The sequence below is a fragment of the Symphodus melops genome, assembly GCF_947650265.1.
Source record: "Symphodus melops genome assembly, chromosome: 13".
NCBI lineage: Eukaryota > Metazoa > Chordata > Actinopteri > Labriformes > Labridae > Symphodus > Symphodus melops.
Window position 1 is genome coordinate 15,494,634 of NC_136703.1, and position 25,183 is coordinate 15,519,816.

The 25,183-nt window shown below is 42.3% G+C and overlaps 2 protein-coding genes across 5 annotated transcripts in view; both read left to right on the top strand.

Moving 5' to 3' along the window:
* camkvl (CaM kinase-like vesicle-associated, like) overlaps positions 1-8,742 on the top strand; it is a 52,529-nt gene extending 43,787 nt beyond the window's left edge. For all 3 annotated transcript variants that reach the window (XM_079358881.1, XM_079358882.1, XM_079358883.1), the window contains 8 exons: positions 20-94; positions 967-1,105; positions 2,191-2,311; positions 2,960-3,035; positions 3,366-3,502; positions 4,515-4,593; positions 4,682-4,769; positions 6,210-8,742. In XM_079358881.1, coding sequence (XP_079215007.1) covers positions 20-94; positions 967-1,105; positions 2,191-2,311; positions 2,960-3,035; positions 3,366-3,502; positions 4,515-4,593; positions 4,682-4,769; positions 6,210-7,685 — 2,191 coding nt within the window. In that variant the 3' untranslated portion in view covers positions 7,686-8,742. The remainder of the gene's footprint in view (positions 1-19; positions 95-966; positions 1,106-2,190; positions 2,312-2,959; positions 3,036-3,365; positions 3,503-4,514; positions 4,594-4,681; positions 4,770-6,209) is intronic.
* Positions 8,743-9,177: 435 nt separating this feature from the next.
* Positions 9,178-25,162, top strand: uba1 (ubiquitin-like modifier activating enzyme 1). 2 transcript variants are annotated; one of them, XM_079359361.1, is made up of 26 exons: positions 9,178-9,399; positions 12,437-12,553; positions 12,628-12,686; positions 12,789-12,957; positions 14,972-15,106; positions 15,200-15,306; positions 15,410-15,500; positions 15,609-15,741; positions 15,832-15,929; positions 16,092-16,238; positions 16,566-16,742; positions 16,921-17,028; positions 17,132-17,212; positions 17,784-17,936; positions 19,914-20,079; positions 20,212-20,408; positions 20,699-20,763; positions 21,437-21,632; positions 22,108-22,182; positions 22,279-22,468; positions 22,598-22,683; positions 22,825-22,917; positions 23,058-23,249; positions 23,587-23,688; positions 23,787-23,887; positions 23,990-25,162. In XM_079359361.1, exons 2-26 carry the CDS (start codon positions 12,437-12,439, stop codon positions 24,123-24,125), a joined length of 3,174 nt encoding a protein of 1,057 aa, XP_079215487.1. In that variant the 5' UTR covers positions 9,178-9,399; the 3' UTR covers positions 24,126-25,162. The 2 variants fall into 2 exon arrangements, with proteins under 2 accessions (XP_079215487.1, XP_079215488.1); XM_079359362.1 differs by lacking the exon at positions 9,178-9,399 and adding an exon at positions 10,789-11,031.
* The last annotated feature ends 21 nt before the right edge of the window (positions 25,163-25,183 follow it).

Sequence of the window (25,183 nt, forward strand, 5' to 3'; positions counted from 1 at the left end):
TTTTCCCTTTTCATTCCAGAGTCAACCATCCAAACATCCTTCAACTGATTGACACATTCGAGACGAGGAAAGAATACTTCATCATCCAGGAACTGTGAGTGTTTCTTTTACTGTTTCATTATTTATCTAACTTGTAAGTATTCAAATAGTGTACTTGTGTGTTTTAATAACACATGTACCGTCATACATCATACCACACACAAATCCATCAGCTCGCGGATAAGAGTTTAGCTTATCCTCTTATTACTGTGTGCTCTGTTGCTCCCCTCAGCAACAAGGGAAGGTGTTTGACTTTATGAGATATTTGTTCATTGTAAGACTCAACATTAGTCAGTGCTCCTGAAGCACTGCTTTGCCATAATAGGGTCTCTACAAAGAGCTCAGGATCGATACAGAGAAGTGAAACCAATCTGAATGCCTTTTTCAACATTTGAAACCTCATTTGAAAGCAATAAAGCCGACTGAAACTGAGTGGACGAAATATTTCCCTTCTGTTGCTGATATTCACACAGATTGGTTGCGGTGTGCGTCAGTCTGTTTATGTGTTGCTGTCTGTTCATAGCTCACAAGTCTGCCCAGGCAATAGTTCTCCTGCTGCGGGCGATACGTGTTTATCACACCCATCGTTTAGGTTCATACTCAGACGTTAACCAAGTCTTTGAGAGTAATGACCAATAGTCTAACTTTTAATTGCTCAGGAGAGCTAGCTTTAGGCTTCTAGAAGCAGATTGGATTGCTATTAGACAAAATAAGTAGAGCAGAGGGCTTTTGATAACTGTGTTACTGGAAATGATTGTGTTGCAACATGTGGTTAACAGTTTCTGCAACCTGCATTCATTTTTATTGGCGTACTTGGGAATACGTGCACTGATGTTTGCACATCTTTTGTGGTGTGTGTGTGTGTGTGTGTGTGTGTGTGTGTGTGTGTGTGTGTGTGTGTGTGTGTGTGTGTGGAACTTTATGCAGAGCTACAGGGGGAGATGTATTCGACTGGATTCTGGACCAGGGGAATTACACAGAGAGAGACGCCTCCAATGTCATCAGACAAGTCCTGGAGGCTGTTGCGTACCTACACTCCCTTAACATAGTTCACAGGAACTTGAAGGTACACACTTCAATAAAGCTTCCCTCTCCTTACGTTATGGCAAGTTTATGAGCATCGTGAGTGCCATTGAGATCAAACAATATACAAAGACTTGTGACTTACTGTATGTCTAAGGGGACAGGAAGAAGAGAACAAAATGATTTTTAGAGTGAGTTGATTTCATCACCATCACCCCTGAGAAGATCAGTTCCAGTACATAGTCTGCAGAATCTCTATGGAGAGATAAAAGAAATACATACATTAGCATCTCAGTTAATGACAAGACATCTGATAAACATTTTAGCAGGGGAGTAAACACTGTGCTAATGGCTTAATGCAATCTCTCGTGATGCATGCATATGCAGACTGACTTATATCCTTATCCTTCATTATCAACCCATTAGAACATCATTACAGCCTCTCTTGGGCTTCATACCCCCTCTAATGGTAGAAGTTGGAAATTTCCTTTAGTCCGTATGTTCTGGACTAACACTCTATGAGCCCATGAAACAGAATGAAAACAATGTTTTTGAAACAGATCAGCAGTTAACTCAACAATGCCATTTATGTTCGAGAGATTGCATATAGTTATTGTGAAGATATATTACAGTATTAAACTTTTATCTCAGGTCAAATTGTTGATCAAGGACAATTTGGTCTTCAGTAAGGTATCACGCAAAACACGCAGACTTGAAATACAATAAAGTTAATAAAATCAAAATATTTAAAAAAAAATAATTAGCTGAAATTCCCCACACTGTCTCCAATGAAAAAGTGTAATGTTATCATAAATAGTATCACATAAAACATCTGTGTACATCTATCTAGCATCATCACAAAGAATCACTTGTATTTTCCACAGTAATATTATACAAGGGCCTTCATATTATACATAAATATAAAGGCCCTTGCTGGCAAATTATGAGATTGGAAGAAAAGACACTTAGATTTTTTTCACCACCACTCAGATCAGTTAAGCCAAACAATGTCTGCTTATCAAGTCAAATATATATTTAGCTCTGAATTGGGGTCTGAACAGGAATAGATTACCATGGGGCTGCAGGTATTCAAACAACAACACATATGCTGTCTCTCCCTTTGTTTAGCTGGAAAACCTAATGTACTACACAGAAAACAACCACAACAAAGTAGTGCTGCGAGATTTTTACCTGTCCAGGTTTGAGAACGGGCCAATTACAGAACCTTGTGGGACACCAGAATACCTGGGTAAGATGCTTTCTATTTGTTTGCCTCTATTTTATATATACCTTGTATTTTGCAATTTTTTTCCCGCTGTTATCCAATTCCTTGTCCTTTCGTTAGCCTTAATATCTGCTGTGAATAGAACCCAGCGAGCAGACTTTAGTTTTGGAGTTCTTTACCTCCCTTTTCTTTTGGAGATTATAATTTGTTGGGCGATGACTATTATAATGAAAAAACAGTCATGAAGTCGTGGGAAACACATACACAGAATTGAAAACGCCTAACGCTCCCCTCCTCCTCCAACTCCTCTTCCCATTCCTCTCTTTTCATATCCGCTGATCTCCTGTGTGCTGTCTCGCTCCCCTCTCGCACTGAGGTTCATGTGAGGGCAGCTTGGAGAGCAGAACAGTACTTTGCCCTGGTTCTCTAGTGAGAGGTCAGGACAGTTATTCATAATGCTGAGCTGAGTAATTAGACAAATAAATAAGGGAAGGGAACTTGAGGCCCTGACAGGAGAGGAATGAGAAACGGAGAGGGTGTAAAAAAAAAAGGAAGCTCTTGTCAGTGAAGAGAAGAAATATGAATGTGGTGTGATGGTTTGTAAATGAAAAACGAAGCCATCCTTATCTCTTCTTCTTCTTCTCACTCTATTTTTTCTGTTCTGTCTCTTAGCTCCTGAAGTAGTGGCTCGTCACCGATATGGTCGCCCTGTGGACTGCTGGGCTGTGGGTGTTATTATGTTCATACTGTAAGTCCGCATCCCTTATGATCAATGCTCTTTATTAACACACAGGGCAAAAAAACGGAGCTGCTTTTAAAGTTCAGCTGAATCATTGCTTTGTTTGATTTACTGCGATAACTAAGAATTATTTGAGGTGTGAAAAATGTATTTAAGTTTCTTGACAGTTAGGCACTGCTGTTTACTCACTTCCCATTTTTGTGTTTATTGTTATGCAACAAAACACCAAGAAAGATTTCTTGTTTGTGCAAACCACTTGGCAGTTAGTCCCTAATTCTGATCCTGATTTTGTTTTCATTTTTTTTAAATCTTTTATGTGTTTTTATGTGTTTTGTGCAGTTTATCAGGTAACCCTCCTTTTTATGATGAGACAGAGGAGGAGAACACAGATCTACACAATCGCATCATTTTCTGTCGCATTGTTGCCGGTGACTTTGAGTTCGATACTCCATACTGGGATGACATTTCACCTGCAGGTACACAGCTCCACCACAGGATGGCTCTAAAAAACAGATAGAATTCCAATGGCATAAATAAAGTATTGGGAGCATTGGCAGTAAGAAAAACGTTAAGTACACATGCTATCCCATCAGCAGATTTGTTGATCCATAAGAACTTTATTTGTAATCACATAGAATCTCAAATGATTCAGCATTCATCACTGTTTAGATAACTTTCATAATGATGCATCTTCTCAGCGTTACACTGTATTATTATACAACAAAACTAATCATACAATATAGGATTTTTTTTAATAAGAAGACAACATCAGGTGATAATTCACACGGGTGGGGTGTTGATATCCATAAAATAATTTTATGGAAGTTCTGCATCTATAGCTGGAATTTAAAAAGGAGAGAGGACGTGATGATATATTGCTTGTTCTTATAATTCATTTAACCCTTTATTTTATTCAGTATTTTAACAGATTGAGATCAAGATCTCTCTCACAAGAATGACTTGGCCAAGAGGGCAGCAACACACATTTAATAAACATTATGAAACAAAAGCAACGATAACTAGAATGTTGTTTGTCTACAACAAATCTTAAGGCAGAGTGGTACACAGTGTCCAAATGTTGACTGTAAACATTTGGCCGAGGCACCCTAATACAGCACATCTCCATAATCCAACAAAGGCCAATTTGGTTTCGAGGCCAATTTGGCCAAATGTTCTTTGAAGGACAGCTCCCAGTCAATAAGAAAACCAAAGTACTTGTAGCTTTTGACAAGCTTCATTTTAATGTTATGGGAAGTTAAAATCAATGGGACATTAGTTCGTAATTGACTTAAATGACAAAACAACATGAGCTTTGTTTAGAACCGATTTTTGTTCCTGCAGACAAGACTGGACAATTTTGAATACTAACTGCAGAAACTGATACTCCACAACCTTGGCATCATGCATGAATACATCTCAAATAAATAAAAAAGATCCAATTTCTATAGTCCACAGTGATACAGTGTGTCTTGACTGTTCCTCTCTTAGCTAAGGAGCTTGTCTGTCGACTCATGGAGGTGGACCAGATGCTGAGAATCACTGCACAGGATGCACTCTGGCATGAATGGTAATTGTGTGCACATAATCATACAAAGTCAGACATTTTTGCAAACAACCACTGAGTTTATTCTTACTTGTGCACCTTCTGTTGCCAGGATTGCTGGAAATGGGGCATCGGAGAAAAACCTTAAGGATGGCGTTTGTGCCCAGTTTGAAAAGAACTTTGCAAAGGCCAAATGGCGGGTAAGAGTTCACTGTCAACTGTGACTGTAAATGAAAATACTAAGGTTAGCAACAGAGGAAAGTCGGGATCAACTGAATAAGGAAGGGTCGTTTGTAATGATCATTGCACATAATGTGCTTCTGGCTAATTAATATCTCTGCAAAGGTATGTTTTACATTTGCAAATGATCTGGGGTTGGTGAATGAAAAAGGCCAAGAAGGAAGAAGTGGTAACAGTTATAACCCTGTTCTCTCTTTCCTCATGTGGTTCCCAGGAGTTGAAGGTACTGTAGTTCATTTTGAGTGAGAGTGGAAGGCTAGAGCATGGGCAGAGCCTCACTTACCATCAGGCATGAATCAATAACCTAACATCTCTAAAGGCTGTACATCCTCTTCAATTTAAAAGAGGCTAACAATCAACTAATCAGGAATACTTCCGGTTGAAGTTCCATCAGCCTTGAGATGTATTGATCATGGTTGTCCGGGTGAAACTCTTCCCATTAGCTCTGCTCCTGCCCACTGTCACTCTGCCTGTCCCAGACGAGATCCATCCACTTTGCCCCACTTTTCTTCACTGGATTAGACCCAGATGTTCAAAGTGGCCCTATCTGCTCCTTTCTTATCCTCATCTGCACTACGTCTATGAATCCACATTGGTCAAAAAAAAGTTCATCATCACGAACAGGGTGGAGGGTTTTCCTATGGCTTTTCTTTGTATTTGTGTAGATAAGGAGAGAGAGACATAGAAAGGATATGCAAGATATAGGCCACTGCAGACTCTTTAACTAACGTGATTTCAACTCTAAAGCCTTTGCCATTCCTCTTACGTGAATCCTGGCTCATTGCCCCATATTGTATCTAAGTGTTACATTCAAGTCATTCTTCAAGTTAAACAGAAGCTGACCAGTTAAGCCATATTGTATTCTGTGACATTTCTGTGTCCAAATGCTGTTTCACTTCCAGAGAACAACCCTGTGGTTTGCAAACAATTTCCAAGCTCACATTGTTTCCCCTTACATCTTTAGTTTCTGTTGATAGAAGGGAGTCAGATCTGTGTAACACTGAACAAAAAGGATATTTACACTTATCTGTACTCCTTGTTTTCTGGTCAATAAAGAGTGTTTTGAGGAGCATGAGGCTTGAAATTGATTTAAACCAGGGTACAATATTTCAAAGCCTCCTGGAAGTAAACACCTGGCACTGTCCACGTTGAAACGATCACATCTCAGCGCTTAGTATGCTGACGCCTTAACAGGCTTTTTGTCAGATGCTTGTATCTGAAGCTTATCTTTTATGCTTTGCTTAAACCAACAATAGAATCAATTGGGTTTTTTTTCTTTTAGGGATACAAGTCTGTGTGGGTGCTGTTTGTTTTCTTTTAAACAGGAAATACAATATACTACACATCTATTTCACTGTACTCTGCTATCCTCCTTTTTCTTTTCTCTGTTTGTTTTGCAGAAAGCAATCCGTGTCACAACCTTCATGCAGCGCCTAAAGAATTCAGAGGCTCTGATTGACAGTTCAGCTGAGGTTCAGGGCGGTGAAGAGGCCGGAGATGGTGAAGGGGGTGTGTCCCAGGGAACAAGTGATGAGGGAGACAAAGGGACGAGTGACGGAGGGGTGACATCAAGTAGTGTGTCTTTAGAGGTTACTGTCGAGAGTACTCCTTCAGGTTTGTACCAGGAAGAAGGAAGGAGTAAAGTTGCAGAAAAACCGGACGAGGTTGAAGCAAGCATAGGTCCATGTGTAGGAACTTCCCCCACAGACACTCAGCAACCTCTCTGTCAACAATCAAATGCAGCTACTAAACTCCCTCAAGAGGAGCAAGGTAAAATTGGTGCAAAGAAAGCAGCAGGTGATGGAGCCAGAAAAATTGCAGCCAATTTGAGTCAAAATAAAGTTGCGCCGGAATCCAAACCATCCCCTATGAAAACACAGGACCCCTCAAAGCTGTCTGAGAGTTCTTCAGACAAAAAACACACATCTGCCTCCCCTGATCCCAGCGGCAAACGTAAGATGGCTGCAACACTCCAAAGTCCTCCGCTTACCAGCTCTGCTGCTGCTTCAGCATCGCCAGAGAAGAGGCCAGGGATGCATAGGGATGACATCGATGGAAGCTGGTGTCAGACACAAGTACCTGAGGCAGTGGCAGAGAGGTCAGTGGTGGCAACTGTTACTCCAGCAGTAGGACCTGCAGCTGGGGCAGATGTAGAGCGAGGAGTTAGGCTAAGGAGTGATGCTAGTCCCATGAGTAGAAGGGACAGGGATGCCAGGAGAGCCGACAGGTACAGTGCTGAGTTTAGCATAGCAAGGGCAAGTCCTCCTACAGGACAGGCTTGTTATACAGTAGGCAGCTCCGCTAGTTTGGGCCGCCATTCTACACCATACAACCCAGAGGCTGGGTCTGTAGGGATGGGGATGGCAGGGGGCTACGGAAGTCCATACAGCTCCCTGTATACAAGCGGAGCAGGGTTAGGGATGTATGGAACTGGGCTACAGCATACAGCAGGAGGGAGCAGCACTACAAGCGACTGGCAAATGGACAGTGTCATCGAGCAGATAGAAAAGCAAATGGCTGCAGTTCTGGAAAAGATTGAGGGAGACATGCCCTCTCTGCTGGAGCAAATCAGTGACTGCCCCATTGAAACACCGCGTGCCCGGAGTACACACGCCTCACCTGCCAGCTCCCGCGCTCACTCTTCACAGCACCCCATGACCACAACCTTATCTACTCCTCCGCCACTTCCAACCTCTCCCAGGCCTGCTCTGCCTTCTCTCCCTCGCCTTACTATCCCTCCCCCTTCCTACCCTCCACCCTCTCCCCCCACACAATCTTCACCCCAGGCTGTGCGAGAGCAGGGCGACGGGGATGGACAGAGTGATGCTGCTCGCTCCTGCCAGTCCCCGAGAGCAGGGATGGGCAGGGGGCTATGAAGTAGATGTAAGTGATGAGGCAATATTGAACTTTGATTAATAGTTTCAACTTGAGGGTTTGGAGACTGTGTCTTACCCAGACTTATCATTCACTGGCTCACAAGGAGAAATGTAATCATGGAGTGTTGTTTAGTTTGGTGAATCATATTAAAGAGAAATCTTATGGGGGGTTGTGTATTGTATTTCTGTCCACAACAGCTGCAGAGCAAAAAGTTTTGTTTGCATCTGAAATCCAGATTGTGTGCATGAATGCTCACCACACATCCTCCACACATCCTGCTAAATATAAATTATACAAGTGAGAACAGGGTGGTAAAGCTCTCAGTTAATGGTGAGAGTTAACAGCTGAGGAAGTGTTATGATTTGCGTTATTTGTTTCAAACTGTAAATACATCCAACAACTGGGTTCCTTAGTCTTTCTATTTTCTCCCATGTTGTTAACTTCCTCCCATTTAAACTGACATGTACTTTTTTTTTATTCAGCTCTTCCCATTTTATTATTTTCTGTTCATTTTTATTTATGTAGCTACGCATCCTGTAAAGCAAGGCTGCAAAATTGTGACTTTGATGTCACATAGTTGTACAGAAAAATATGAAAAAATTAACAGATTGCGCCTGTCTATTGGCTCCATAGAGAATGAGAGATGTTGTCTTAATGTATTCAAACTTGAACATTAAAAGTCTTGTGAGATGCTTTACAATCTGCTGGAGAGCTAAGGAACGTCTTTAGATGGAAGATAATGTATAAAGGCTTTTCATAGCAAATGCACTCACACATTTTCTTGTGTTATTTCGAGGTGACCTAAATGTTTTGCCCAATACGTTTTCTTTATATTTTCCTCCCACTTATTTAATTTGGTACCAATGTACTGTCTATATCTGCTCCTTTTAACATGTAAACAAGTCTTTATTAAATTCATTATGCATTTGGATCTAGCATATGTAATACCAGGTTCTGTGCTGTTATCCTGAACAAGTCAATACATCATTTTTTTCTGTCCCTGTGTCATCTGTGCTCTGTTGGCAAGAATTTCAATAAAAGTTAGAGACAAACAAAAGTTGTGTTATTTTATTATTAATATGTTTTGAAAGCGGTATCAAATTACAATATATTTTATTTCAGGAACATAGCTGCCCATGTTAACTTACGAGTTAAGTGCTAATGCAGAATTGACATGACCATTGTTTTCCTACAGAACATTTTTGTCATTATCACAACATGCCTACAAGTCCCAGCAAACCCTGCGTTAAATCAAGATCAGTCTATTCACGCGGAGGCGCGGGGGTTGAAAAAAACACGCATGGCTCTAAATACTGAAAAGACGAACAAACGTCATTAAAGTGTAGACTTTTTTTGATGTATTGTCTTTTCAGTGTCGACGTGGCTCATGGCAAATGAAAATAGCACGTGATCGGAATAAATGAGTCCCATTGAGTTTTCCTGAGGACCCTGTGGAGCGGAGTGATGGATGTGTCTGTAACGTGCACATGTTGCTGCTTTGCTTTGCTTTGAAATAGAGTGAGGGGAAACGGTTCGGGAACCACCGGGCAGGCAGCCGTCCAGCGAAAAAACTCTCACAGAGCCCGCCACCCTGACACACTTTCAGTTGCCTATCAGCGGCAGTGTACAACAGTCACGTTGATTGCTAGGTTTTCTTGCTTAAATACAAGCCGATTTTAATACTACAGAACAGGCCGAGTATTATCGGATGTGGTAAGTTCTGCACGCTTGTGAAAAGCTCCCTTCTTGGTAACGTTAGCCCAAGCTAGTTGGCTAACGTTAGCTAGTTAGCTAACATAGCGGCACAAGTAGGGGAAAAAGTCGTTGGGTGGCTAGATAGCACTGAACGCTAGCTGCACTCAGGCTAACAACTACGCAGTCGTTCGCTCTGCGTTATTGAAAGTCGTTAATGTTAGTTCTCGGCTGTATTTTGTCATTTCAACTGTCCCTCTCAATCAGTCGTTGCTACCCAACCGCTGTCACTTAACTGTTGGCTGTTGAACGTTGAATTTGCACGTTCAGTATGCACGAGGAAACTGTTAATGTGTGTTTTCATAAATAACGTCAACGGTAGCCTGAGAGCTAGTTGGCGTCCAACGTAATAAGGATGTTTTTTAAGAGTCAGACACTTAGTTACATCACGCAGCGTTAGAAAGAACTTACTGGAAATATAGGTTAACGGTACGGTAGCGCGACAATCGATGTTACCACAGTAACGCGATATTGGATGGTATCTCCTCTTCAATTGCCAACTTAGTGCAGCATGTAAATGTAACTTGAATAATTGCCGTATGTTTTTTTGGTTGTTTTTTTTGGCTTAGAGCAGATTGTGGGATGTTTTTTTTAACATTTCGCAGCTTGAAGATGAGAATGTAGGGGGTCCCCTCGACATGTGTACCCGAGAATATGCGGCCCACTCTTTTCCTGGGCCTTTGTCATTTGCCAGGCACCCCCTCCCCCATTACTACTCCTCTTCAAGGAATGCTCACCCCTAACCTTAATGTAACTAAGGGCCCAGGCTCACAGCATCACGGTCGCCAGCAAGAAGTCGCTCCGATGTCCAAATTATCACTGCAGCATGATCATAACATTGCTTTGTCTGGAGTCGTAGAAAGAATACAATGTTACGGCCACGATTCTGTTAGGATAAGTATCAGTCGGCTATTCTAGGGTAAAGTATTACCTAAAATAATAATTGCATGCCCTGTGTTGTGTATGTGCAGTCTTTCACAGCGAGACTCGCTAACCTTTCACTAAACAAAGATGCTGCTGTGGCATTTCCTTCTGCAACAGTACATGTGTCTTTACCACGAGGAGATCACTCAATGATCACTATTTTAAAACGCCTTTCTTGGTTGAGATGGGCATGGTCTTTGTTTACTAGAACCTCAACATGTATCTTCCATTGACTACCGGAGACTCTGCAGTTCACTGTACACTAATATACATGGCATGCGTCTTCTGGTAGCAGGGGCGGGACAAATGCGCTTTTGCTTTTGCGGCAGCCAATCAGCTGCGCGCCTGTCTGGAAAGCACGCTCACAGCCAACCTTTCTTGTTGAATATTTTAGCCCATGCGTCACAGATCCTCCGCCCCTTCCCCCCATCTGCCATTTTGGTTTTGTTCCCGTCTGCAGTCTCAAAGCCAGCAACGCAATTACATAGAAGAGACTCTCAGTACAACGACATAGTGACTCGACAATATAGCATAGACCTTCCTAATCCCGCAACGCGTTTTCTTTTATTAGTACAAATCGTCGACGTTATTGCCATCGTTAATATCGACATTTAGACACTGCGGGAGAGGAGCGGGTTCGCATCGGGAAGGGACCGAGAAGGATTATTGGTAAGAAAAGAGATATCGATGAAGCACGAGTCCAATGGCTAGTCTTTCATTCCTAAAAATGCTTATATCAAGCGACAAAGTTGGATGTTGGTTGTTGTTCGGCGTTGGATAAATGTAAGGTGAAATCAGAGGCGCAAATGTAGCGAGCTGTCAGGAGTAAAACTGGTTGCTTTGGTTTGGGAGCAGGTTGTGTGATAGCTAGAAGCTGTTAGCTTGTAAAGTTGTGTTCCGCACTGGGTGTAAGACAGGCCTAGGCCGAACCGCCAACAGACTGACAGACTGCTGTTTTCTTGCCTTTTAAGTTATTAATGTTCCGTCTGTGTCCACTCGCCAAATCACTTAGCTGATTAGTGTCACGCTACCTTCTCAATCTGTTTCCTCTCCGTGTCTCTGGCCGATAATTGATCCACCTTTCTTGAACGTTTGCAATTGGTTTAGCAGCTTGGTGTTAGGTTTTATAAATGAACAACAGGAGCCGTTTTAACCCGAGCCGCTCGCTGCTTTGCTGTATCATGCTGGATGCCTTCATTTTCGACGACCCCTCATGTCACAGTACAATGTACACATTATCTCAGGAGTCTGTTTAGACCATGTCAGACGTAGAGCTGTACTGAGGGTTACAGCTGTTTTAAATGCGGAGGACATTTAGCTGCATTAGATGCGGAAGCTATGCTCGTGCTTGCTGTGCGGTGGGCCTGTTTCACTTCCCGACTAACTGAGCTCGTCCAGATTAAACTGTAATCCAAAGTGCACTCTGTTTTTATGTTGTTCCTTGTTCTTCTTATCAACGCCCCGTTGTACCTCTGTAACGAGGTTAGCGCCAGTATATTGGCATTAGACGATGTGTCCATCCACACCTGCGAGCCACCGTGAGGTGTCACTTTACCGCAGTGAAGTTTTTAATGATTCAGCTCTTTTTGTTGAAGCGAGGTTGACCGTCCAAAAATGCCATATAATGAACAATAGCTGTCCATAAACAAGCCAGAGCTGTCTCTGAGCATGAAAAGAAGCCATAATGCTGCTATTCATGTCTCTTCCTAGACTCGGTTCGTTTTCCAGCAGATTTGTGTTTGGCATGCAGCCAGCCCAGCTGCTCCCTGGACTAGAAATCCTCTCAACATGAGCTGGATTGTGGAGCACTTACCTTGGATACTCATGATGGAGTCATGGCATGGAAATATACGTTCAAAGCTTTGAGCCTGATGTTGAATCATTGACTTTTAAAAACCTTAATGTAACATAAGCTTGTAGACACCCATCTGCTTTTTATTATTCAGTGTTTGAAGCTCTAACATTTAAATACCCGTTGTACGATCTGTTTGTCAATGATGAGAAGGTAAATGTTATGTGCTGACATGGATCATTTTGTCTAAATGAGTCTTTAACAGTGTATGTTGATGCACAGATGTCCAGCTCGCCGCTGTCCAAGAAGCGTCGCTTGTCAGGAACAGAGACGAAGACAGGATCCCACTGCTCCTCCTCAAACTCTGTCAGAACTGATCTGTCCCACACACCTGCCAACGTAAGCAAAAACATGCACCTTTTGGTAAAAGTTGATACTAAAAACTTATTTTAACCCTTTTTATTACTCTCTAGGGCATGGCTAAGAATGGCAATGATGCTGAGATCGATGAAGGCCTGTACTCCAGACAACTGTAAGTTTGTAAATTTATCAATAATTTTTGTCATTTTTTTAGCAGGTGAATAAAGGATGCATTGTTCTAATTTTTTATATATATATTTTTTCTCTTCTGTAGTTATGTGTTGGGCCATGACGCTATGAAGCGTATGCAAAACTCCAATGTACTCATCTCTGGTATGAGAGGTCTTGGAGTGGAGATCGCCAAGAATGTTGTCCTGGGAGGAGTTCGAGGTGTCACTGTTCATGACCAAGGAGTTGCAGAATGGAGAGATCTTTCCTCTCAGGTGTGTGGAAGCACAAATATCTTTGTTACAGAAAAGTGAAAATTATTTTCTGAAGTATTAAGTCATAAAGGTATTGGAGCATGTGCTCATTGTACTTTTTATTGGAGATAAATTTGCCCCATATTCCTCAGTGATTGAACCTTATTCCTTTGTCTGTGATGAATCACTTTTATTATGTTATTGCATCCAATAAGAATACTACCGCCACCCCCACCCATGCTAGCCATGGGGTGACCCAGATTTATCAGTGGGTGGCCTCTCCCTGGGTCATAATCATAGTTGAGCTAAAGTCTGTTTTAGGACCTCATTACAGTGGAGAGATTGTTTTGTATTATCAGCCTGAGACCCGGCTTTCTGATGTCTATTTAAAGCACAATGTTTTAAATCAGGAAGGTCAATAGAGACCCCTGCTTTTTATATGATGATCAAATAATTTCTGAAAAGCTGAGACTGTGATCAACCAGTCTGAGTTTAATCTCGTGCCCTCGTGTCGAAATTTCCTCGCGAGCATTTGCCCCAATGTCCTTCAAGCTGAGTTGAATCCCTGGTGTATAGTTGTTTCACTTATTGGACACGACATTTATCTCCTTGTAAGAAGTGGCCTATGAAAAGCCTGGTTTTGTTCACTGTTTGCTAAATATAGAGAACACCACTGTCTCTCTTTTGTGACCTTCTTCTAAATGAAGATAAATGTTTCCCGTTTGGAAGCAGATTACGCAGCAGATTTGTGAGCTAGCCAGTGTAATTTGGAACTCAATTTGACAGCTCATGTTGGATGATGGCACATTAAAGAACTTATTATTGTTATGCGTTACTGAAATGATGACAAGTCAATCGTGAATGTCAGAGTTCAAGGTAATTAAATATTTGACTATCTGCAAAACGTGCCTTTATTAGACTGAAAAACTTAACTTTTTAACATTCCAAATACTTGTTAAAATAAGCAATAAATGGCAAAACATTTGCTAACATTTTTATTTTTTTGAGATCTTACCAGTTTTGGAAATAAACATGTTTCCCCTTCTTGCCACTTGCCAAAAAAAATGCTAGATTTTTAAATCCACCAGTCTCTCATTGTTTTTTGTTTTCTTACTACTTCATTTTATCCGGCAGTTTTAATGTAATGATATAATATTGTTATCAAGTCTTATGGTGTTCCATAACAGCCAATATTTGCAGCTGGTCCTTTGACCTAGAGTTCGCTCCTTTTAATCATGTTGGGCTGAAGACATCTGTGTAAACACATCTCCAGCAGGTAGACCCGCTGCAATGCAGATGCTAATATGTGCTGTGTGAAGCGACACCGAGCCAAGCCAGCCTATCCTTGAAAACACTTGACATGAGCAGGAGGGGAGCCCTGTGGCCAATGAGTCACAAGGTCTTGCTGGTTTTGCACGTACAATCAAAGCAGACCAAATGGGAGACCCTAGATTCTACTTGCGTCATTTGATACAAATCACGACGTCACAGTATTTGACTCCCTCTCTCGTGCTTAAGCACCATATGGGACAATACTGCTAAAGTGAGTGCGACCGAGGCCGAGCACTAGTAGTGTTGTAAAAGATGCTGCACTCCAGTCACCACACACCTATGGGTAAAAGGAATGCAACACATCACAGTAATCCTTTATCACAGTCATCTTGTTTTCGTTAACGTGGGAATTCAAAATCTTATTTGAAATCCAATTAATCGCCCAGCTCTACGTCAGCAGACGACTAGAAATATGTTGAAACTGTAAGGCTCAATTGCAGCGATTAGTGTCTACATTTTTTAACATGAAGAGGGGGTCAAGTTTTTACGTCTTGGTATTTCTGTGTGGATGCAGAACAAAACTAACCTGAGGGCCCTTCAAGCTAGATGACATTATTTTGAGTTTTGAACTGATTTTGTGGATTTTTTTCCTATGTAGTCTTCTCTCTGCTTGGTGCCTATCCGCTGTTTTTCCTCTGCGTGTTGCTTACACTTACTCAGTATGATATTAGCCCATAAATCTTGTGTTTTTGTTTTTGTATAGTTTTACCTCAGGGAGGAAGACCTGGGAAAGAACCGAGCAGAGGTGAGTCAGCTTCGTTTGGCTGAACTCAACAACTACGTTCCCGTGACCGCCTACACCGGAGTGCTCAATGAGGACTTCCTGACCAAGTTCCAGGTATAAATGAATAGAGGCTCGTATGCTAGCCATTCAGCAAGTGGCAAACACAAATTTGAAGTGTGTTTTGAATTTGTCCCTCTTGCAACCTAGGTGGTGGTGCTGACTAATTCATCTCTGGATGAGCAGCAGCAGTTGGGAGAGTTCTGCCACAGCAAGGGGATCAAGCTGATCGTGGCAGACACACGTGGTCTGTTTGGGTAAGATTCTCATCACTCCTTTTTAATATATGGGATTGACTGCACTGCAAAAATGTTATCTTACCACTGATGTCTAATGTCATTTTCATGTCTTATCGTGTAGTCAACTCTTCTGTGACTTTGGTGAAGAGATGATTGTGTTTGACACCAACGGTGAGCAGCCATTGAGTGCCATGATTTCCATGATCACAAAGGTCAGTCTTGCAGCCTTGAATTTTATTAATTTTTTCCCAAGGATAAGAAAATGCATTAAGACGGTCTTTATATTAAAATAACAACACTGACACACTTGCTCTCTGCAGGACAATCCAGGGGTTGTGACGTGTCTCGATGAAGTTCGTCATGGCTTCGAGAGTGGAGACTTTGTCACCTTCACAGAGGTTCAGGGTATGACGGAGCTAAATGGCTGCCAGCCAGTGGAAATTAAGGTTCTGGGTAAGCCTGCTTTTTATTCAGGAATAAGACGAGATTTTCTCAGTGTGTTTTAGGAATATTAAAAATGGCCGTGATCTTTTCTTTATCCAGGTCCCTACACCTTTAGCATCTGCGACACAGCCGGCTTCACAGACTACGTAAGAGGAGGAATAGTCTCCCAGGTCAAGATGCCCAAGAAGGTTGCTTTTGTAAGTTGACACCATTTTGTCCCCTCACCGCGTCGTAAAAAAAATCTGCCAATGATGCACAGACAGTGAGGTCGACGACAGTACCGATGCGGCAATGTTGTCTGGTGTTGCTCTCCATGCTTTAAGAGTCCATCCTAAACGTCTTGTACTCATTTTGTGCAGAAATCCATCTCCTCTTCCATGGCTGAACCCGAGTTCCTCATGACAGACTTTGCCAAGTTTGATCGTCCAGGGCAGCTTCATGTGGGCTTCCAAGCTATCCACGCCTACCAGAAGAAACACAACCACCTTCCTACACCTTGGAGCCAGGTAAAACACACCCACAATGGAAATTGATAAGCTTATGGTTATGGTTTAAAATAAACAGAATCACTATTAATGACTGGTTATAGATGCACTATGATCACTATGGCTATCAGTGTATTAAGGAATAGACTATTGACCTTCTTAGTTACCCATTTTTTCATTTCTTAGCAATAACAATTTTTCCCCTTCCAAGCTAAATCATGTAATTCAGCCTCATTGCTTACAGATATAACGACTGTACAATAACCTGTGACTAAATGGAGCACAGCATGAAAGCAATCACGCAGCTTTTGTTCCATGTTGTAACATACCGAGCCGCATGTATTCCAGGCTGATGGTGATGAGCTCTTGGCATTGGCCAAAGAGGTGAACTCGGCCCAGACCGGTTCAGCCAAAGTGGAGCAGCTGGATGAAGGTCTCATCAAAAAGTTGTCCTATGTTGCTGCTGGTGATCTCGCCCCCGTCACCGCCTTCATTGGGGGTCTGGCTGCACAGGAAGTGATGAAGGTAGGTCACTATGACAGTATATTCTGTTTTTTGTTTTTTTTTTAAATGAGACTCCTTTGGGAACACTGTGTGACCTGGTCATGGATTACCGGTCTTTGATGAGACATGCCCGGACATGTACTGCTGTAACCTGTCAGAAATGATTCTTAACCTGTTTGAATGCTCTTTGTCCTCGTAGGCGTGCACAGGAAAGTTTATGCCCATCATGCAGTGGCTATACTTTGACGCCCTGGAGTGCCTGGCTGAGGAGGACGACGTCATGTTAACGGAGGAAGAGTGCGCCCCTGTAAGGCTGCAGCATTACTCGCACACTGCTGCTGATGTCTAATACACTTTATGGTGACCGTATGTGTTAAACCTTCCCCACTGTCTCTTACCTGTTCTCCCAGAGGAACAGCCGATACGATGGGCAAATTGCTGTGTTTGGCACCAAGCTGCAGGATATGCTTGGCAAACAGCGCTACTTCCTGGTGAGTGGGCCAATGGCCATTTTCCCATTTCCTCCTGTGGTGTTAGTTAATGGAGAAAGAAAGGATGTTTTCTTGTAATATTTTCTACATATCCGTATATGCTCAAAAATCAGCAACTGTTTGAATGGAAAAGGCCAACTAGATATTAGAAACGATGCTTTCAATTGACTTTTGTGCTAAATGATGATGGCTTTATTAGTTTGTAAAAAGCAGCGATAAATAACACGTTTACATTTCTAAAGTGTTCATGTGATTTTCTATTTTAGTAATGTTAAAGTAATGCAAAATCTGGATTATTTCTCAAACTATAATCAAGATTTCAAAATTGTTGAGTCCTTCTCTTCAACATATTTTAGGGATTTACTTATGACATTAAGCTAAAAAAAGAAAAAGTTAATGTTGGAAGATCTGAGTCTCAAGTGCAAACAAATCAGTTTTGTGTTGACAGTCAAACTGTGGCTAGTATTGCCTGTCTTGTGCTGCTCTATCAGAAAAGAATAATGCTCATCCACTTGAGTGTTTTTTATTTTGTTTGTGTTTCATGCTAACAGAAGTTTGTATGAAATTCCAGGTTGGAGCTGGTGCTATTGGCTGTGAGCTGTTGAAAAACTTTGCCATGATTGGACTGGCAGCCGGTGAGGGAGAGGTTATAGTGACGGACATGGACACCATAGAGAAGTCCAACCTCAACAGACAGTTCCTCTTCAGACCCTCAGACGTGACGGTCAGTGTCTTGTTTGCTCAGCTTTGTCCGTTTGGAGATTATGAAGTGGCACGCAAGTTGGCACTTTATTCGCTAAACATGGTACTGCCAAGAAGCGCTGTGTATGGATTATGTAATCACTGCAACTCTTCTGGAGTACTCTCAATCTCCCCACTGCAGATAGCTGATGATATTGTGACGTGTCAGATGGATGATGCAGCACCGGCTCATTCATAGATATTTGAACTATATCAAGGTTTCATAAAACGGTTGCTTCAGTTGATTAAACAGTGATATGATGTTTCACAAGAAATTGTGGGAGAATTAACCACATCTGGCTTATTATGCGTTAATAAGCTTTAATCCCTGTTTGCTAACTTTGTTGAGTTCAATATTGGGTCATGGAATACAAACTTGTATAAAGGGGACAGATCAGTCAACGGCCATCCCAGTTTTTAAGCATGTGTGTTCTATAGCCAGGGTTGGTTTTGTAACTTTGGGAATATAAATTGAACCCGTCCAGTTTTCTGTGCGCATGTGAAGTTGTGTTTTTTTCAAGTTCCATCTGCTTTCACTTTGTGGAGTTTGCACTCCTACTACCAGCTACAGTATGGTAGTTGAGCTCTGAGCTGACCCACCTTCACTGGTCACTTGTTGCCTTTGAAGCAAATGAGCACTCCACAAGGTTCAATTCCTGAACCATCGTTTCTCTCTATGTCCTAATGAGGGAGAAAAGTGGCACTGCCAGCCTGGCCTGTGTATCCCATAGTGGTGGGAATCACCCCAAGATACGATATCAGGATACTTGAGAAACTGATTCTATTACGATTTTAACTATTTTGCGATATGCATATGAGAATTGTGATTCAGTATATTGCGATTAAGCTTTTTAACTGTGAAGTATGTCACTACACTAAATCAAGAACTGTTCTGTCAATAAGAGAAAAATATGTCAGATCAAGTTCACAGACCGATCAACACTGGTCAAATCAAAAGACTGTGTACCTCACAGTGGGCCTCATTCAGTAATATGTGCGTAGAAATGTTCTTAATCACCTCTTAAAATAAGTGCATATGCAAAGTCACTGTCGGACATGTGCACACCAGAGTGTGTTAGTGAATCTGAATCATTGTAAATCGTCGGGCGTGTGCCCACAACCTGCACTCGGCATACTACCACACCCCTATGACTCCATATACGAACATCTGATTGGTGTATCAGGACGAGAGCAGAGAGGTGGAGACGCGTGGGAGATGTGTGTTTGGGGGCTTAGATGCCGTTACAGTGAATGACATGGTTGCAGTTGTATTGCATAGGCAGTGGGAGTCAGCTGATCACTCATCTCTTCTGTCATGTTTCTACAATCTGATGCACTTTCTTCTAAAGGCTGCAGCAAGGCTGGATCTTAACACTTTTTGAGACATAAATCCCAATTGTGTATATGTTCCCCTCATGCTCTTAAATAGGCTCCAATCAATCAGCTGGTTTTAATAACAGATGTGATATTTCATGGCAGTGGGAGTGGTCGACGATTAGATTTTAGATCAAAGGATGAAAAGGCAAACATTTCATGATTACCGGTACTTACATTTAGTCAATGGATTAGTTAATTCCTGTTTTTAATGCTCGTCTTTTCAAAAATAAAAGGTGTGTATATATTTTATGTTTTCAATTTCATACATTTAGTAAAAAGAGTGTATGTTAACATTTTACAAGGAAGCTGGTCAATCATTTCTGCGGATGCATGGTCTGAGGAGGTTCTACATTTAGTTCAGAGTTGAATAAATTCAGGTAAAAACATTGATCTCAGATTTGTGCTTCAAATGTTCGTACGCACCGTTTGAGCACAAGTGAATGAGGCATTTCATAAGGCCCCAACGACGGCACATGTCAGCATTTCAGAGGACGCAGCTGACTTTGTTTACAACAAAATAACTATTAAAAGTGCAACTTTCTTTTCCTTCAGTGTTTGATTAATTTTGTTTCTGTGATCACAGAAAATGAAGAGTGACACAGCTGCTGCCGCAGTGAAACAGATGAACCCTTCCATCAGGATCACCGGTCACCAGAACAGAGTGGGTCCCGACACAGAGAGGGTCTACGACGACGACTTCTTTGAAAGCCTTGACGGAGTGGCGAATGCACTAGATAATGTCGACGCACGTAAGAGACACTGCACTTTGAACGCATTCAAATGTTTCTCCCTCTCAAAGAAAGAGGTTGATGTCCAAATTAAGGTGTGAAGATCGTGCATTTGAATGTTCTAAGAAATGTTTCTCCTCTCCACCATTCAAGGTATGTACATGGATCGGAGGTGCGTGTACTACCGCAAACCGTTACTGGAGTCTGGTACTCTTGGCACCAAAGGCAATGTCCAGGTTGTGATCCCCTTCCTCACAGAGTCATACAGCTCCAGCCAAGATCCGCCTGAGAAGTCCATCCCCATCTGCACCCTCAAGAACTTCCCCAATGCCATTGAACACACACTGCAGGTCAGTAGAGGTCACACACATACACACGGCTGCATTTTAGAACAGCACAGGGCGGAGGGCCGGACACCAATACAGTCGTAGTGGATGTAAAGATTTCTGCAAAAAGTCTTTGATCAAAGGAAACTTTAGGATCATCGGCGAGAAACTGTACTGCCTCTAAAAACATTTAAACTTCAGGGAGGGTTTTTTTTTTCTTCCCATGCATGGTGTAACAAAATTGCCGAAATAGTTTTTCACATTTACTGTCGAAAATGTAAATTAGCAGTTTCATGAATGAATCTTCTTTTCAGTGGGCCCGTGATGAGTTTGAGGGACTATTCAAACAACCCCCAGAGAACGCCATACAGTACCTCACGTAAGTCGACTTCACAGCACTTACAACACTTACAACACGAGCTGCTTAATTCAATCATTTAGAGGTTTAAAGAGAGCATTTTTCTCTTATGCGCTTGTTATCATCAAACGCCCCTCTGCTCTCCGATGATGATCCAGCCATGCTAATACCGATACACTGTGGAGATAGTGTCTATCTGCCTGGGTGTAAGTGAGTTGAACTCACCTTCTCACGCTGATGGTTTCAGTGTGTGCTGAGGAGAAAAACAGAAAAGTAATCACTGTTTGTGATGTCTTTCTCAATCTTTTTTATTTTTCTACGAGATTCATGCAAAGTTATTTTTTATTTTTTTAGGTCCAAACAACGTTCATATAGACAATGGATTATTTAGAAGCTGCGGCTCATGGTACTGTTTTTAGAGATTGTTGGAACATTTTGTTGATCTCATGAACACATGAACATGCAGATGTAATAGCTGTACCAATCTGTGAATAGTGCAGCGTGGACCCCTTTTGTTAAGGTTTAATAAGAAGGTACTTTAAATATCGATCTTTATAGGGAATAAATCCAAATCCTATTTAATTTATTTTTTTTATTCCTCAAACTGCTGGTAGAACAACGGACGAACAAAAAGTGACTGCTCCTCTGAAGTTTAAAATCAGCTTCTTGGGTTTCTTGCTCATTGTCCCTGCAGAGATCCAAAGTTCATGGAGCGTACTCTGAAGCTTCCTGGAGCGCAGCCTGTGGAGGTGCTGGAGGCTGTTTACAAGTGTCTCGTCACAGACTGTCCCCACAGCTGGGCGGACTGTGTGGCGTGGGCACGCAACCACTGGCAGGTCCAGTACAGCAACAACATCAGCCAGCTGCTGCACAACTTCCCCCCAGATCAGGTAAATACTGAGGAACACTGCAGTCGCTTGCTGCCTTGTATCTCTAACTATTGTATGAACCAATGACTTGTGTTCAGATAGCAGGTTCAGTGTATCCAGTTTGGTTTGCACAAACGGTATCTCACAGCTATTCAACCCCAGCAGCATGTAATCGACTGCTGGGCATAGTCACATGAGGATTAGAAGCGTTTAGTTAAAAGCCTATGTCTCGCAATTGTTGGTTTGTAACAAACAAATGACTGTTACTACGGGACATTGCAGACACGACTCTTGTGAAACTGCTTCTATTCAGCAAACAATTTAGGTAAAGGAGAGACGTGGTGTTCCTGCAAGATGTTAACTTCTCTCCTCATCTGTTATTTTATTCATCATTGACATGTCTGTGTCGTCTCTGTGAACTGAACGCTCTTCTTTTTCATAGGGTTTTGAATCACTGTGGTCCTAACACATAGCCTTTCAATGTTTTGTCCTTCAGCTTACCAGCTCTGGCGCCCCCTTCTGGTCTGGCCCAAAAAGGTGTCCTCACCCCCTAGAATTCAGCACTAGCAACGTAAGTTTGGGTGCATTCCATTTCTCATTCATACTTAGGTCCAGTCAGTTTTTTCATTTTGTTCTTAAGATAATGACGAAGGCTGCTCTTTTGTAGGAGCTGCACATGGATTATGTCATGGCAGCAGCGAACCTGTATGCCCAGACGTACGGCGTACAGGGCAGCACTGACCGTGGAGCTCTAGTCAAGATCCTGCAGGAGGTCAAGGTGCCTGTATTTACCCCTCGTTCAGGAGTAAAAATCCATGTTTCAGACCAGGACCTGCAGAACAGCAATTCCTCTGTTGGTAAGATGACAGTATATGAATGTACATGAGAAAGTATTTGTCATGAGATTTTTATTTTATTTTTTATTTTTTTTGTTTGGCTGATCCTCATTATACTGACTCGGGTGTTTCACTGATTTGTCCATATAGATGACTCGAGACTGGATGAGCTGAAGGTCCAGCTGCCTTCTTCTGAATCTTCCCAGTTCAAACTCAATGCCATTGACTTTGAGAAGGTACACACTCTCTCTCTTCTCCCCCCCCCCCCCCCCCCCCCTCGCATCAGAAGTTTTCTTATAAAGCCTAAATGATGATGTTAGTCTTCAATGCATCCTGAAGCTGCAATAATGGAAGTCCTGTTAACCTTGTGTTTCAAGGATGACGACACCAACTTCCACATGGACTTCATCGTAGCAGCGTCCAACCTGAGGGCAGAGAACTACGACATTCCCCCCACAGACAGACACAAGGTGTGGGCAAATGTTTTACACTGACTAATGGCTTCTAAAGGAAATCAGTAAAAACAGAATGTTCTATTTCATTTTTTTTGTTTTACTGATACCGTCTTGTCATGCGACTAACTGGTTTTTTTTCTCTTATTCCAATTAAGAGCAAACTCATAGCTGGCAAGATCATTCCTGCCATTGCCACCACCACGGCAGCTGTGGTTGGCCTCGTCTGCCTGGAGCTCATCAAAATTGTTCAAGGACACAAGAAGCTGGAGTCGTTCAAGAACGGCTTCATGAACTTGGCCCTGCCTTTCTTCGCCTTCTCCGAGCCCATCGCTGCTCCCAGACACAAGGTTGGTCCCTGCACACGAATCACAGCTTGATATAGGTCACAAAAAAGTGCACCCTTTTACATATTGTATGGTCTAATGCCTCTTAAGGGCTACCCCCAAAGAGGTTTTTCCACTCCGATGATGATCCAGCCATGCTAATACTGATGCACCAGCCAGATGGCGTTCATCTGCCTGGGTGTACATGAGTTCAGCTCACTTTCTCACGCTGATTGTGTCAGTGTGTGCTGAGGAGAAAAATCAGTGTCTTCATGCCTTTTTTTGCGTTGTTGCCAAGAACAGTAAATAAGAGTGTGCCGTTTGTTGTGTCTTCCTCAGTCTTTGCTCTTTGTCTCTGCAGTACTATGAGATTGATTGGTCATTGTGGGATCGCTTTGAGGTCACGGGGTTGCAGTCCAATGGGGAGGAAATGACACTCCGACAGTTCCTGGACTACTTTAAAGTATGTTGTCCTCGACGGGTCGACTTTCTCTGTGCAAAATGTCACCCCTCGAGTTTGCTGTACAATTAACCATTTTACCCCTTCTGTCCTTTTGCCAGAATGAGCATAAGTTGGAAATCACCATGCTTTCTCAGGGAGTGTCCATGCTCTATTCATTTTTCATGCCTGCTGCCAAACTCAAAGAGAGACTGGACCTGCCGTAAGTACACATTCACATTACACTAAATCACCTCTTTCAGCTCGAGTTGCATGCGACGAGCGTCTCCCTTATTGATGTAACTGTTGTCCGTGTCTCCTGCAGGATGACGGAGATTGTGACCAAGGTGTCCAAAAAGAAGCTCGGCAAGCACGTAAAAGCGCTGGTGTTCGAGCTCTGCTGTAATGACCTGTCAGATGAAGACGTGGAAGTGCCCTATGTCAGATACACCATCCGCTGAGTCCCATGTTGAACCCAACCGACTGTAGGGTGGGGGTTGCGGGGGTGGAGAAAGGGGGGTGGGGTGTTCTGAGTGAAGAGTTGGGGTGGGGTGAGTTGCTCCAGGTCAACTCTACTGGATCAATCAGTTTTTTTTTAAAGGCGTGTGGTTTGTGTAAACCTGTGCCTGAGTGTATATAGACCCTGTAAGCTGATTTAAGAAAACCTGTACGTGTGTTATGGATCCAGCTGGTGCATCGCTGTGGGATCAGGGGTGTCACTGGAAGAAGGGAGCATGTATACTGGACCTCCTGATGTTTCTCAGTAGCAGAACCTCTCAGCTGAGTTTAATTCTAAGCCTTAGTGTTCTCTTGACATTCTCTCTGAAATGTCCTCACTCTCTAACTAGCATTCAGCACAACAGAGGGACCTTTTCTCTCTCTTCCACTCTACTTGTTCCCTTCCTTCCTTTTTGTCCCCCGTCTCCTAGACCTGATCCCACATCACTGTTTTTTTGTTCGTTTGGTTTTTTTTAAAATTTTATTTCAAAGATGCTCCTCATTTAAAAAAAAAAAAAAAAAAAAAGTCAGTCGAGAAGAATCCCTGAAATGTGTCACATTCATTGAGAATCCATTGTGCTCCCCCAGGCCATATCACTGCCCTTAACTCTACCTGACACCCCAGATTGGAAAGGCATAGAGGCACTCAAAAGATACAACCAAGACTGAATCAACAACTTCTGCAGACTGGAAAATAATCTGAGTATCTCATGCTGGAACTGTTGCCCTTACACCCACTTCATCCAGCACTCTGTGGCTTTGGAGGGGCTCTTGCACATTACATCACTTCTCTTTATTCTCTTTGCATTTCATGTGTATCGTTAATTTCTATTATATTTTGGGGGGTGAACAGTGGTTTTGGCACACACACCTTCTCCATCATTAACTGTCTTCTTTCTACTTTAACTCCAAATGACATTGCAGTATAAGAACAAGGCAATGAGATGTATCTTGAAATGGGAGCACTTAGTGTGATAGTGAATAAACAGGTAAAAACATACCTGAATTTGTGTGCGTCTTC